The sequence below is a fragment of the Amblyraja radiata genome, unplaced genomic scaffold (assembly GCF_010909765.2).
Source record: "Amblyraja radiata isolate CabotCenter1 unplaced genomic scaffold, sAmbRad1.1.pri S109, whole genome shotgun sequence".
Taxonomy (NCBI): Eukaryota; Metazoa; Chordata; class Chondrichthyes; order Rajiformes; family Rajidae; genus Amblyraja; species Amblyraja radiata.
Window position 1 is genome coordinate 4,996,847 of NW_022630099.1, and position 15,866 is coordinate 5,012,712.

At 46.5% G+C, this 15,866-nt stretch overlaps 1 protein-coding gene across 1 annotated transcript in view; it reads right to left on the reverse strand.

Moving 5' to 3' along the window:
- Positions 1-15,866, reverse strand: part of LOC116969136 (carcinoembryonic antigen-related cell adhesion molecule 5-like) — a 182,904-nt gene that overhangs the window by 16,816 nt on the left and 150,222 nt on the right. Inside the window, exons 3-4 of the mRNA XM_033016072.1 lie at positions 9,655-9,930; positions 7,125-7,385 (exon numbers count right to left, since the gene is read on the reverse strand). Coding sequence (XP_032871963.1) covers positions 7,125-7,385; positions 9,655-9,930 — 537 coding nt within the window. The remainder of the gene's footprint in view (positions 1-7,124; positions 7,386-9,654; positions 9,931-15,866) is intronic.

Below are 15,866 nucleotides of genomic sequence, written 5' to 3' on the forward strand. Positions count from 1 at the left end.
TCTGCTGAAGGAGTTTGAGCAGTTAGGGAATAAATTAAAAAGCAGAACCTCGAGGGTACTGATCTCCGGATTGCTACCTGAGCCACGGGCCAAATCGGCGAGGGTACGTAAAATTAAAAAGCTGAATGCGTGGCTCAAAGACTGGTGTGGGAATAATGGGTTTGGTTTCTTGGGCCACTGGCACCAGTACTGGGACAGGGGGGATCTGTTCTGTAAGGACGGACTTCACCTGAACGGTGCTGGGACTGGGGTCCTGGCAAATCATATAACTAGGGCAGTAGAGAGGTCTTTAAACTAAGTAGCGGGGGGGAGGTATCAAGGGGGGTAATAACGGCAGGGGTAGAGGAAATAGAGCAGGGTATCAGTGGGGAAGCGGAAAGTCAAAATGTGACAGGAGACATAATGGGTGAAGATAAAGCTCTAGATGTAAAAGGGGCAAAAACGGAAAGGAAGGGTAGTAAAAATCATCTGAAAGTGCTTTATCTAAATGCACGGAGTATTCGTAATAAGGTAAATGAATTAACGGTGCAATTAAGTATATATAGTTATGATATCGTGGCCATTACGGAGACATGGCTGCAAGGGGATCAGGACTGGGAGTTAAATATAGAGGGGTACTCGACAATTAGGAAAGATAGACAGGAAAGAAAGGGAGGAGGGGTGGCCCTTTTAATAAGGGAGGGAATAACGGCAATAGAGAGGAAGGATATTGCGTTGAAGGAACAGGATAGTGAAACAGCTTGGGTACAGATAGAGAATAACAAGGGGAAAAAAACACTAGTGGGTGTAATTTATAGACCTCCAAATAGCTGTGACGCTGTTAGTCAGAACATAAATCTGCAAATAGTTGACGCATGTAAAAAGGGAACTGCTGTAATCATGGGGGACTTCAATTTTCATATTAATTGGGCAAACCAAACTGGGCAGGGTAGACTAGAGGAAGAATTTATAGAATGTATTAGAGACGGGTTCCTAGAACAGTATGTCACAGAACCGACAAGGGGGGAGGCAATCTTGGATCTGGTCCTGTGTAATGAAGCAGGATTAATTAAAAATGTCATAGTTAGGGACTCGTTGGGAACAAGTGACCACAATATGGTCGAATTCCATATTCAAATAGAAGGGGAGCAGGTTGAAACTCAGGCTAGGGTGCTTAGTCTAAATAAGGGGGATTATGAAGGTATGAGGACTGAGCTGATCAAAGTTGACTGGGATAGCAGACTCAAGAATAAGACGGTACATGAGCAGTGGTGTACGTTTAAGGGTATACTGTATAACCTTCAAGAAAAATTTATTCCTATGAAAAAAAAAAGGGGTAAGGGTAAGAACAGTCAGCCATGGCTCAGTAAAACTATAAAGGATAGTATTCGGCTGAAGGCAAGGGCATATAAGGTAGCCAGAGATAGTGGGAGGGTAGAGGATTGGGAAGCATTTAAAGGTCAGCAAAAAATAACTAAGAGATTAATTAAGACGGGGAAAATAGACTATGAAAGGAATTTAGCAAACAACATAAAAACTAATAGTAAGAGTTTTTATAGCTATATAAAAAGAAAAAGGGTGGCTAAGGTGAACGTTGGTCCATTGGAGGGTGAGACTGGAGAGTTGTTGGTGGGGAACATGGAAATGGCAAAGGCATTAAACGAGTATTTTGTATCAGTCTTCACCATAGAAGACACAAAAAATATTCCAACGTTGGATAAACAGGGGGCGGTAGGAATGGAGGAGCTAAATACTATTAAGATCACCAAGGAGGTGGTATTAGGGAAATTAATGAGACTGAAGGAGGATAAATCCCCTGGGCCTGATGGATTACATCCAAGGGTCTTGAGGGAGATAGCGGTGGGGATTGTGGATGCATTGGTGATAATTTTCCAAAACTCCCTGGAGGCAGGAACGGTCCCAGTGGATTGGAAAATGGCCAATGTAACACCTATATTTAAAAAAGGAAGTAAACAGAAAGCGGGTAACTATAGACCGGTTAGTCTAACATCGGTGGTGGGTAAAATGTTAGAGACAATTATTAAAGAAACACTAACGGGGCACTTGGATAAACATGACTTCATCGGACAGAACCAGCATGGTTTTGTGAAGGGGAAGTCCTGTTTAACGAATTTGCTCGAATTCTTTGAGGAAGTAACAACCCGGGTGGATAAAGGGGAACCGGTGGATGTGGTATACTTGGACTTCCAAAAGACTTTTGACAAGGTGCCACATAAGAGACTATTGCTAAAAATAAAAAATTATGGAATTGGGGGTAATATATTAGCATGGGTAGAGGATTGGCTAACAAATAGGAAGCAGAGAGTGGGGATAAATGGTTCATACTCGGGATGGCAACCGGTAACTAGCGGGGTTCCGCAAGGGTCGGTGCTGGGACCCCAGTTGTTCACAATTTATATAAATGATTTGGAGGAGGGAACCAAGTGTAATATATCAAAATTTGCGGACGATACAAAAATGGGAGGAAAAGTAGGGGATGAGGAGGATAGGAAGAGTCTGCAAAAGGATATAGATAAGCTAGGTGAGTGGGCAACAACTTGGCAGATGAAGTTTAATACTAATAAATGTGAAGTCATTCACTTTGGGAAAAAAAATGATAGGGCAAGTTATTTTCTAAATGAGGAGGAGCTGCGTTGTAATGCAACGCAAAGGGATCTAGGGGTATTAGTACATGAATCATTAAAAGTTAGTATGCAGGTGCAGCAAGCAATCAGGAAGGCCAATGGAGTTTTGGCCTTTATTGCTAGGGGGATGGAGTATAAAAACACGGAGGTCTTGCTGCAGCTGTACACAGTATTAGTGAGACCATATTTGGAATACTGTGTACAGTTCTGGGGTCCATACTTAAGAAAGGATGTACTAGCCCTGGAGGCAGTGCAGCGAAGGTTTACAAGATTAATTCCTGCAATGAGGGGATTGACATATGAGGAAAGGTTAAGTAGGCTGGAACTCTACTCTTTGGAGTTTAGAAGAATGAGAGGCGATCTCATTGAAACATATAAGATCGTGAGGGGCCTTGATCGGGTGGATGCACCGAGGATGTTCCCAATGATCGGGGAAACTAGAACTAGGGGACATAGTTGCAGAATAAGGGGGGGCTCTTTTAAAACTGAGATGAGGAAGAACTTCTTCACCCAGAGGGTGGTTAATTTATGGAATTCACTGCCCCAGGGAGCAGTGGAAGCAGAAACTTTAAATATATTTAAGACTAAAATAGATGGTTTTTTAGCTGCCAAGGGCATAAGGGGCTACGGGGAGAGGGCAGGGATATTGACCTAGGTATGGTTAGTATAGTAAGACCTGAGTGATCTCCTGGACAAGTGTCGATCGCCTAGTTTGGGGTCGGAGAGGAATTTCCCGGATTTTTTTCCCGAATTGGACCTGGGTTTTTATCCGGTTTTTTGCCTCCCCCAGGAGATCACGAGGTTTTTGGGGTGGAGAGGGGTGATAGCGGTATAAAGGGGAGGGTAGTGTCTTGTGTTCTGTGTCTTGTGTCTACTGTTTGTGGGTAAGTGTGTCTGTTTAGTGTTCAGCCATGAGCGAATGGCGGTGCGGGCTCGACGGACCTGGTGGTCTACTCTCGCACCTACTTTCTATGTTTCTATGTCTATGTTTCTATGTACCTGTCCACGTTCTCCACAGAGATGCTGCCTGCCTGACCCGCTGAGTTACTCCAGCACTTAACATAAGATCCCAAGATAATTGCCTGATCTAATTATCGAGAGTCCTAAATCAGAGCTGAGAACACCTGTGTGTGACATGTCATTCAACTCAATTGCCAAACAGATAACAACGAGGGACTTTGCACCCCGCACACTCCAAGATAAACCCGGAAGGTATATTAATGTGTTGGACGTTGTGATTTTCTCTGGAGCAGGAAGAAGTGATGAATTAAAATAAGGCCACGAACAGCTCAAGAAACATTTAGACAGGTACATGGATAGGACAGGTTTGGAGGGATATGGACCAAACGCGAGCAGGTGGGACTAGTGCAACTGGGGCATGTTGACCGCTGTTGGCAAGTTGGGCCTAAGGGTCTGTTTGAAAGGAACATAGAAAATAGGTGCCGGAGTAGGCCATTCTTCCCTTCGAGCCAGCACTGCCATTCAATATGATCATGCCTGATCATCGAAAATCAGTAACCCCGTTCCTGCTTTCTCCCCATATCCCTTGATTCTGTTAGCCCTAAGAGCTAAATCCAACTCTCTTGAAAGCATCCAGTGAGTCGTCCTCCGCTGCCTTTTGTGGCAGAGAATTCCACAGATTCACAACTCTCTGGGTGAAAAAAGGTTTTCCTCATCTCAGTCCCAAATGGCCGACCCCTTATTCTTAAACTGTGTGGCCCCTGGTTCTGGACTCCCCCAACACCAGGAACATTTTTGTCCTGCATTTAGCCTGTCGAATCATTTACGAATTGTATATGTTTCTGTAAGATGCCTTCTCATCCTTCTAAATTCCAGTGAATACAAGCCCAGTCCACCCATTTTTTCATCATTTGTCATTACAGCCATCCCGGGGATTTCCCTGGTGAATCTACGTTGCACTCCCTCAATAGCAAGAATGTCCTTGCTCTTGTTCCTTGTATCCCGAGCTGTAACCGTCTCAGATTCTATGGCTCCAGGAGTCACTTGGCAAATAAATTGCTGATACAGAAACTTTGAAAGGAATTGCTGACGCGCTACATTCCAAAGCCATCATGATGAACTTTATCATCGTACAATGAAGCAAAGTGCAGTTGTTGTTGATTCGCAGTGTCGTGGACTCACAGAGCGATACAGCGTGGAACTGGGCTGTTCCTGCCATCTTGACCACCGGCCAAAATGCCCCATCTACACTAGACCCAACTGCCCGCGTTTGGCCAATATCCCTCCAAACCTGTCCTATCCATTTACCTGTCCAAATGTTTCTTAAACATTGGGATAGTCCCAGCCTCAACATAGAAACATAGAAACATAGAAAATAGGTGCAGGAGTAGGCCATTCGGCCCTTCGAGCCTGCACCGCCATTCAATATGATCATGGCTGATCATCCAACTCAGTATCCTGTACCTGCCTTCTCTCCATACCCACTGATCCCGTTACCCACAAGGGCCACATCTACTGTAACTCCCTCTTAAATATAGCCATTGAACTGGCCTCAACTACCTTCTGTGGCAGAGATTTCCACAGATTCACCACTCTGTATGTGTAAAAAAAAGCTTTTCTCATCTCGGTCCTAAAATACTTCTCTCTTATCCTTAAACTGTGTGTGGCCCCTTGTTCTGGACTTCCCCAACACCGGGAACAATCTTCCTGCATCTGGCCTGTCCAACCCCTTAAGAATTTTGTAAGTTTCTATAAGATAGTCGACTGGCAGCTCGTTCCATAAACCCACCACCACCTGGAAAAGTTAACCCTCAGAATCCTATTAAACCTTTGTGTAGTTTTGGTCTCCAAACTTGAGGAAGGACAATCTTGCTATTGAGGGAGCCCAGCGTAGGTTCACCAGGTTAATTCCAGGGTTGGCGTGACTATAATATACTGAGAGAATGGAGCAGCTGGGCTTGTGCACTCTGGAGTTTAGAAGGATGAGAGCGTAGTTTATTGAAACATTTAAGATTATTAAGGATTTGGACACGCTCGGGGCAGGAAACATGTTCCCGATGTTGGGGGAGTCCAGAACCAGCGGGCCACACACACACTTTAAGAATAAGGGGTAAGCCATTTAGAACTGAGATGAGGAAACACTTTTTCACCCAGAGAGTTGTGAGTCTGTGGAATTCTCTGCCTCAGAGGGCGAAGGAGGCCGGTTCTCTGGATACTTTCAAGATAGAGCTAAATAGGGCTTTTAAAGGAGGCAGAGTCAGGGGATACGGGGAGAAGGCAGGAACGAGGTACTGATTGTGGATGATCAGCCACGATCACATTGATTGGCGGTGCTGGCTCGAAGGGCCGAATGGCCTACTCCTGCACCTATTGTCTATTGTCCAAAATATCTTTCCTATAAAATGTGCCTGAAGGCTGGCAGTATCATCAAGGACCCACACACCATCCGGGCCACACACTCATCTCCCTGCTACCTTCATGTATGAGGTACAGGAGCCTGAAGACTGCAACAACCAGGTTCAGGAATAGCTACTTCCCCACAGCCATCAGGCTATTAAACCTGGCTCGGACAAAACTCTGATTATTAATAACCCATTATCTGTTATTTGCACTTTACCAGTTTATTTATTCATGTGTGTGTATATTTATATTATGGTATATGGACACATTGATCTGTTTTGTAGTAAATGCCTACTATTGGACTGGACTATTGCAACTCACTTCTCCTTGGCATCAGCTCCACCAACATCAACCGACTCCAACTGGTCCAGAACGCAGCCGCCCGACTCATCACCCACACCAAATCCTGACATCACATCACTCCAGACAACTTCACTGGCTTCCCATCTCCCACCGGATCACCTACAAAATCCTGATGCTCACCTACAAAGCCCTCCACCATCTGCCCCCCCCCCCCCCCCCACCCCCCCATATCTCACTGACCTCCTCTCCCCTGCCAACCCTCACGGTCCCTCAGATCCACATCATCCGGTCTCCTCTCCATCCACGTCCAACCTCCGCAGTTTTGGGGACAGAGCCTTCTCCAGAGCAGCTCCCAGGCTCTGGAACTCCCTCCCCAAACTGATCCGCAATTCTGTGTCCCTCACCATCTTCCAGTCCCGCCTCAAGACCCATCTCTTCATCTCTGCCTATCCTTAGCCCCACGCCCACCTCCCTTTTCATCTGTGCATTAATTGCCTCATATTGTGTTTTGTATTGAATTCTGTCTTTACTTTGTGTACTAGTCATGTCTCTACTATTTATTTCATTCCCCTTACATGTTTTTCCTCTACTTGCTAAATTTTTGTAAGGTGTCCTTGAGACTCTTGAAAGGCGCCCATAAATAAAATGTATTATTATTATTATTATTACTATGTTCTGTTGTGCTGAAGCAATGGAAGAATTTCATTGTCCTATACAGGGACACATGACAATAAACTCACTTGAACTTGAACTGAACACAATATTCTGAGTGCGGTCTCACCAACGTCTTGTACAACTGCAACATGACCTCCCAACTTCCATAGACGCAATACTTACCTATGACGGTGATGTTTCGCGAAGAGGAACTTGACCTTTTGGTCACATTGTTAAACACCTGGCAGGTGTAGCTTCCCGTGTCATTGACGCCAAGGGCCGCAATGACTAGTTGCTGCCCGCTTTGTTGGAACAGCCCATTGAAGAGCCATTGATATTCCGGGGCGGGATTGGAAACAGCAGAACAGGTGAGAGAGGCGTCCGTGCCAGAGGTGTAAGCGGCCTGGTCGGGGATGACGGATATCTGAACACTTTCCGGTCCGTCTAGAAGACAATTCAGAGTGGAGTCTGTAGACTTCCTTCCATTAGGTGGCAGGGGGCGAGCGGATGGGCTGCGAAAGGAAATCTCCATCCCGCCACCAGGCGAATGCTAGACGGATGCAGGCAGATACTAGACCGAGGCCACAGGAGACTAGTCTACAGGGCATAGGAATGGAAACAATCGCTCTCCAGATAAATTATGCAGAGATGCTGCCTGCCCGCTGTGTTACTCCAGCATTTTGTGTCTATCCAATTTCATCTTCATCAGTGATAGGAGCAGAATTAGGCCATTCGGCCCATCACATCTTCTCCGCCATTCAATCATGGCTGATCTACCTCTCCCACCTTGCCCCCATAACCCCTAAACAAATCAAGAATCAATCTATCTATCTATCTATCTATCTATCTATCTATCTATCTATCTATCTATCTATCTATCTATCTATCTATCTATCTATCTATCTATCTATCTATCTATCTATCTATCTATCTATCTATCTATCTATCTATCTATCTATCTATCTATCTATCTATCTATCTATCTATCTATCTATCTCTGCCTTCAATTTGTCCATTAAACGTGGCCTCCACAGCCGTATGTGGCAATGAATTCCACAGATTCACCACCCTCTGACACTCTGACCCGAAACGTCACCCATTCCCTCTCTCTAGAGATACTGACTGTCCCGCTGAGTGACTCCAGCTTTTTGTATCTACCTAAATAAATTCTTCCTCATCTCCTTCCTAAAGGAACGTCCTTGAATTACGTGGCTGAGCCCTCTGGTTCTAGTCTCTCCCACTAGTCGAGGCCTCAACTACCTCCTCCGGCAGCTCGTTCCATACACCCACCACCATTTGTGCGTAAAAGCTACCTCTCAGATTCCTATTAAATAGAAACATAGAAACATAGAAAATAGGTGCAGTAGTAGGCCATTCGGCCCTTCGACCCTGCACCGCCATTCAATATGATCATGGCTGATCATCCAACTCAGTATCCCATACCTGACTTCTCTCCATACCCCCTGATCCCTTTAGCAACAAGGGCCACATCTAACTCCCTCTTAAATATAGCCAGTGAACTGGCCTCAACTACCTTCTGTGGCTGAGAATTCCACAGATTCACCACTCTCTGTGTAAAAAATGATTTTCTCATCTCGGTCCTAAAAGACTTCCCTCTTTACCTAAAAATGTGACCCCTTGTTCTGGACTTCCCCAACATCGGGAATGATCTTCCTGTATCTAGCCTGTCCAACCCCTTAAGAATTTTATAAGTTTCTATAAGATCCCCCCTCAATCTTCTAAATTCTAGCGAGTACAAGCCGAGTCTTTCCAGTCTTTCTTTATATGAAAGTCCTGCCATCCCAGGAATCAGTCTGGTGAACCTTCTCTGTACTCCCTCAATGGCAAGAATGTCTTTCCTCAGATTAGGAGACCAAAACTGTACGCAATACTCCAGGTGTGGTCCCACCAAGACGCTGTACAACTGCAGTAGAACTCCTTGTACGCCAGTGTTGCCTGTAAAGACCTCGCTAGAAATTCATGGGACGTCAATGGCGTTTGGCGGCCGAAGATTAGTTGGATAATGTGTCAGATGTTGCCTTATTTTTTAGCGACAGATTTCTTGGAGTCCAGTTGCCGGCACGCCCCGAAGGGCTGAGACTGAGATTGTTTCCATACCTATTGAAGAGCAACTAGAGACCGAGCGATAACACCCGGAGAATCAGGGGGACTGTGATCCGGGGGCGATGGGCTGAGGTTGAATTTAGTCGCTACCAATTGCAAAATGGTTTGAGAATTGAAACGGCAGATTGCTCTTGTAGAATCAGGAACTGCAGATGCTGGTCCATTCACAAATGGGTCATACAGCATCTCTGTGGAGAACGTGGACAGGTACAAAGTGCAGGCAGCATCTCTGTGGAGAACGTGGACGGGTACAATGTGCTGGAGTAAATCAGAGGGTCGGGCAGCATCTCTGTGGAGAACGTGGACAAGTCCAGAGATGTTGCCTGACCCGCTGAGTTACTCCAGCACTTTGTACCTGTCCATGTTCTCCACAGAGATGCTGCCTGACTCGCTGAGTTACTCCAGAACCCTGTGTTTTTTGGGGAAGAATCATCTTCCATTTCCCCCCATGGATCAGTGAGATTATTGGCGGAGATTGTTGTGTCAAACCCCCATTGTCCCTCGCATCCAGTCCCCGCGCCTCCATGATTGGGACGATGGAGAAACGACCATCCAATAGATTGGACCCGCCACCGTGGTGACCACTTACAGCTGACGTCCAGCAGGAATGGATCGCTGGTGTTTGTGTTGACCGGGTTGGACCCAGTGCAGGTGAACTCCTTGTCCGATCTGAGCACGCCGGAGATGGTGAGAGTGCGGTTGCCGTTACTCAAGACCAGCCGGCCGCCCGGGCTAAGCGTCAGGCCGTTACTGGACCAGGCATATGAGACATCCGTGCCCACGGCCACGCACTCTAAAGTCACCGTGTCATTGTGTTCTACAGGGCGGGTATCATTGGATGTGATCACAGGCTGAGAGACAGGTTCTGTTAAAAACACAGCGAGATGATTCATTGCCGGCATGGATCACCCCGCGACCAGTAACTAATACCTGCCCGAATACTTCACATATCTGGCTTCAGAGACCGCAGGTGCTGCAAACTTGGAAAACAATCAGCATGTGTGGAGAGAAGAAACACGGTTAAGGTTCAGGTGTCACCTGCTGTACATCGGTGAGACCAAGCGCAGGCTCGGCGATCGCTTCGCCCAACACCTCCGCTCACCTCGCATCAACCAACCTGATCTCCCGGTGGCTCAGCACTTCAACTCCCCCTCCCATTCCCAATCCGACCTTTCTGTCCTGGGCCTCCTCCATGTCTGTAGTGAGCCCCAACGCAAATTGGAGGAGCAGCACCTCATATTTCCCTTGGGTAGTTTACACCTCAGCGGATGGCGGGACTGTCGTATGCTGAGAGAATGGAGTGGCTGTGCTTGTGCACTCTGGAGTTTAGAAGGATAAGAGGTGATCTTATTGAAACCTATAAGATTATTAAGGGTTTGTGCACGCTAGAGGCAGGAAACGTCAGGATTCTTAAAGGGTTGACGGTGCAAATGCAATGGAAGGCATTTAAAGACTGCATGGATGAACTACAACAATTGTTCATCCCAGTTTGGCAAAAGAATAAATCAGGGAAGGTAGTGCATCCGTGGATAACAAGGGAAATCAGGGATAGTATCAAAACAAAAGATGAAGCATACAAATTGGCCAGAATAAGCAGCCTACCAGAGGATTGGGAGAAATTCAGAGTCCGGCAGAGGAGGACAAATGGCTTAATTAGGAAATGGAAAATAGATTATGAAAGAAAACTGGCAGGGAAGATAAAAACTGACTGCAAACGTTTGTATAGATATGTGAAGAGAAAATGATTAGTTAAAACAAATGTAGGTCCCTTGCAGTCAGAAACAGGTGAATTGATCATGGGGAACAAGGACATGACAGACGAATTGAATAATTACTTTTTTATGTCTTCACTAAAGAAGACAGAAATAATTTGCCGGAAATAGCAGGGGACCGGTAATCAAATGAGATGGAGGAACTGAGTGAAATCCAGGTTAGCCGGGAAGTGGTGTTAGGTAAATTGAATGGATTAAAGGCCGATAAATCCCCGGGACCAGGTAGGCTGCATCCCAGAGTACTTAAGGAAGCAGCCCCAGAAATAGTGGATGCATTAGTGATAATTTTTCAAAACTCTTTTGATTCTGGAGAAGTTCATGGAGATTGGAGGGTAGCTAATGTAACCCCACTTTTTCAAAGGGAGGGAGAGAGAAAGCGGGGAATTATAGGCTCGAAGGACCGAATGGCCTACTCCTGCACCTTTATTCTATGTTTCTATGTTTCTATGACAGAAAAGTTTTCAGCCTCGATTTAATATAACTGAGAGTTGTTGCGGACCTGCATTTTTCTGGAAGTTTGCCCCAATTATGTGGTGCATAAAAACGAGTAAATGTTGAAAATGAAGGCAGCCTCTCGGGTAGAAAAAAAAATATTTTCTCCAGAGAAGCCTTTCTACACTCACACCAACTCTTTCGCAATTTCATAGAAAAAAACATAGAAACATAGAAAATAGGTGCAGGAGTAGGCCATTCGGCTCTTCCAACCTGCACCGCCATTCAACATGTTCATGGCTGATCATCCAACTCAATGTCCTGTACCTGTCTTCTCTCCATACCCCATGATCCCTTTAGCCACAAGGGCCACATCTAACTCCCTCTTAAACATAGCCAATGAACTGTGGCCTCAACTACCATATGTGGCAGATAATTACACAGATTCACCGTGTGTGAAAAAAAATATTTTTCTGATCTCGGTCCTAAAAGATTTCCCCCTTATCCTTAAACTGTGCGTGGCCCCTTGTTTTGGATATAGTCAACAACGGCAACATCTCGGGTGGAAAATTATATTTTTCTCCAGAGAAGTGTTTCTACACTCACCCCAGATCTGTCACAATTTCCTCAGTATTTTTTAGAAAATTGTGGCTTTAGCTCTGTTGTTGAAGCAAGCTAATATTTCCAAATCCAGAAGTTCTTAATCAATTCACATCATAATTCTGCAAGATACAATGACAAATAGAGAAGTTCTCCATCACTCAACATCATCCGTCTGTCAACTTCCTATTTCTGTAGAAATCTTGAGTTGGCTACAATGCTGAGAACTATATTCTGCATTCTGTACCTTCCCCTTTGCTCCACCCATTGATGTGATGATATGCGCATGTGATGTTTAAGAAAGAACTGCAGATGGTGTAAAAATGGAAGGTAGACAAAAATGCTGGAGGAACTCAGCGGGTGAGACAGCATCTACGGAGAGAAGGAATATGCGACGTTTCGGGTTGAGACTGATGTCCGGGGGGGGGGGGAGAAAGAAATGAAGAGGCGGAGACAGTGGGAGAGCTGGGAAGGGGAGGGGAAGGAGAGAGAAGGCAGGGACTACCTGAAATTGGGGAAATCAATGTTCATACCGCTGGGGTGTAGACTACCCAAGCGAAATATGAGGTGTTGCTCCTCCAATTTGCGCCTGGCAATGGAGGAGGTCCAGGACTGAAAGGTCGGATTGGGAATGGGAGGGGGAGTTGAAGTGCTGAGCCACCGGGAGATCAGGTTGGTTAATGTGAAAAGAGAGGGGATGATGGGCGAAGCGATAGCCGAGCCTGCGCTTGGTCTCACCGATGTAGAGAAGTTGACACCTGGAAGAGCGGATAGAAACATAGAAACATAGACAATATGTGCAGGAGTTGGCTATTCGGCCCTTCAAGCCTGCACCGCCATTCAATATGATCATGGCTGATCATCCAACTCAGTATCCTGTACCTGCCTTCTCTCCAGACGCCCTGATCCCTTTAGCCACAAGGGCCACATCTAACTCCCTCTTAGATATAGCCAATGAAATGGCCTCAACTACCTTCTGTGCCAGAGAATTCCACAGATTCACCACTCTCTGTGTAAAAAATGATTTTCTCATCTCGGTCCTAAAAGACTTCCCCCTTATCCTTAAACTGTGACCCCTTGTTCTGGACTTCCCCAACATTGGGAATAATCTTCCTGCATCTAGCCTGTCCAACCCCTTAAAAACTTTGCACGTTTCTATAAGATCCCCCCTCAATCATCTAAATTCTAGCGAGTACAAGCCGAGTCTATCCAGTCTTTCTTCATATGAAAGTCCTGACATCCCAGGAATCAGTCTGGTGAACCTTCTCTGCACTCGCTCTATGGCAAGAATGTCTTTCCTCAGATTAGGAGAACAAAAGTGTACACAATACTCCAGGTGTGGTCTCACCAAGACCCTGTACAACTGCAGCAGAACCTTCCCGCTCCTACACCCAAATCCCCCTGCTATGAATGCCAACATACCATTGGCTTTCTTCACTGCCCGCTGCACCTGCATGCCTACTTTCAATGACTGGTGTACCATGACTCCCAGGTCTCGTTGCATACCTCTTTTCCTAATCGGCCACCATTCAGATATGTCTACTTTCCTGTTTTTGCTACCAAATTGGATAACCTCACATTTATCCACATTATACTGCATCTGCCATGCATCTTCCCACACACCCAACCTATCCAAGTCACCTTGCAGCCCCCTAGCATCCTCCTCACAGCTAACACTGCCTCACCCTCCCCCCCCCCCAGTTTTGTGTCATTCGCAAACTTGGAGATGTTGCATTCAATTCCACATCCAGATCATTAATATATATTGTAAATAGCTGGGGTCCCAGCACTGAGCCGCGATTAGGATGTTGGACGAGGTTGGAGGAGGTGCAGGTGAACCTGTGATGTGATCTCAACTGATTGGACAGCGTGCCAAACAAAGTGTTTCACTGTACCTCGGAACACATGATACACATAAAACCAAACGCAATGTTAAACCCAGATCCAGCCCTAAAGATCCCTTGCCCTTGTTCAAGCCAATCCATTTTGGCAAAAACAGAACACAACACAAATGGGGCAGAAATGTTTTTTTGAACTTCCGATCTAAAGAGGAGAGAAGCAAAACTCAAAAGGATGTGAGGGTTACTTGAAGTTACAGAAATACATATTCATACCGCTGGGCTGTAAGTGGAGCGGGAACAAATGGAACAAAAGTGCTTTTCATCTTATTATTATCCGTTTATTATCACTTATTAATACTGTAATTTACACGACATTTGAAGTCAAGTGGGACGAATCTCAGGCTCGAGCCCCGGTCCGTAGCCCGCGGTCGGAGTCTTTGAACGGACCCAGAGGTTGCGGTACCAGAGACCAAGGGGGACCTGACCAGGGGGGGGGGGGGGTGGGGGGGGGGGAGCGCCATGAGTGAGGAGGAGGAAGGGGGTGGGGCGGGGTCAAAATGCACCGGGCTTTTATTCTTAAACTGTGACCCCTGGTTCTAGACTCCCCTAACATCAGGACCCCCAACATCAACAACATCCAGGCTCAGGAATAGCTACTTCCCCAAAGCCATCAGGCTGTTAAACCTGGCTCGGACAAAACTCTGAACAATAATAACCCATTATCTGTCATTTGCACTTTATCAGTTTATTTATTCATTCGTGTATATATTTATATAATGGTATATGGACACACTGATCCGTTTTGTACTCAATGCCTACTATGTTCTGTTGTGCTGAAGCAAAGCAATAATTTCATTGTCCTATACAGGGACACATGACAATAAACTCACGAACTTGAACTTGAACATGGACATTTTTCCTGCATCTAGCCTGTCCATTCAATTAATAGTTACATGTTTCGATAAGATTCCCTCTCATCCTTCCATAACAGGAGGAGGAGGAGCCATCTTGGTGAACGGCTGCTAGCAGCAGCCGTCCGTCTTAAATTCGTTTTTTTTTGTTTTTTTTTAGTTTTTAGTGAGTCCTGTTTTTTTGTTTGTAGGGGATATGGTCTTTCAATGTGGGGGGGTAGGTGTTACTTTATTTATAGGTCCCTACCTGGTCGGTGTGGCAGCCTTTTTTCCGGGCTGCCCGTCGACCCGTCGTCGTGGCCTACCAGCGGGCTTGGAGCGCCGTTTCTTGGCGGGAACCACCCAGCACCTCGGCCTGCGTGGCGGCACTGCATTGGAGCGCTGGAGCGCTGGAGCGCTGGAGCGGAGCGGAGCGGAGCGGGCGATGCCTTGCCTGGGTCGCCGCGCTGGAGCTCTGGCGAGCTGGACCGCCGTGAGCAACATCTCCGGGCTGCGGGTTTGCGGAGCGGAGAGGCGGCGTGCGGAGAGACGGCGTGCGTAGAGGCGGCAAGGCGGCAGTGAGGAGAGCGGGCGCCGACTTTTTCATCTGGAGCCTAGGAGCGCCAAACCGACGCGGCCTTGTCGGCTTCGGCAGCCGCGGGCTCCAACCAAGAAGCGGCCGTTCCAAGTGGCCCAGCCGCCGAAAGGACTCTCCCGACGCCGGGGCAAGACCACCCGGTGAGAACGGCCAGGGACATCGGGCCTCCGTAGAGGCAACTGCGGTGGCCCCAATAGGCCTGACTTTGGGGTGAACATGGGGTGGGGACTGGACATTGTGCCTTCCTCCACAGTGCTATCCACTGTGGGGGGATGATTTTTTTTTGTCTAACTGTAGTCTTGTAGGTCTGTGTCCAAGATGGCTGCCGTGAAGAGAGAGTGGACGCTGGCACGATTTGGTTGCCGCTGCTCTCTCTTCACACTGTGTTTTTGATTTTCTGTTTTTGGATTGAATTCTGTTTTTAATTTGTGTCATTGTGATGTCTTTAATTACTTGTTTTACTCCGATTATATGTTTTTATTCCGATTACTATGTAAGGTGTCCTTGAGATGTATGAAAGGCGCCCATTAAATAAAATGTATTATTATTATTATCCTTCCAACCTCCAGAGTGTACACGCCCAGCTGCTCCATTCTCACAGCATATGACAGTCCCGCCATCCCGGGAATTAACCTGGTGAACCTACGCTGGGCTCCCTCAGTAGCACG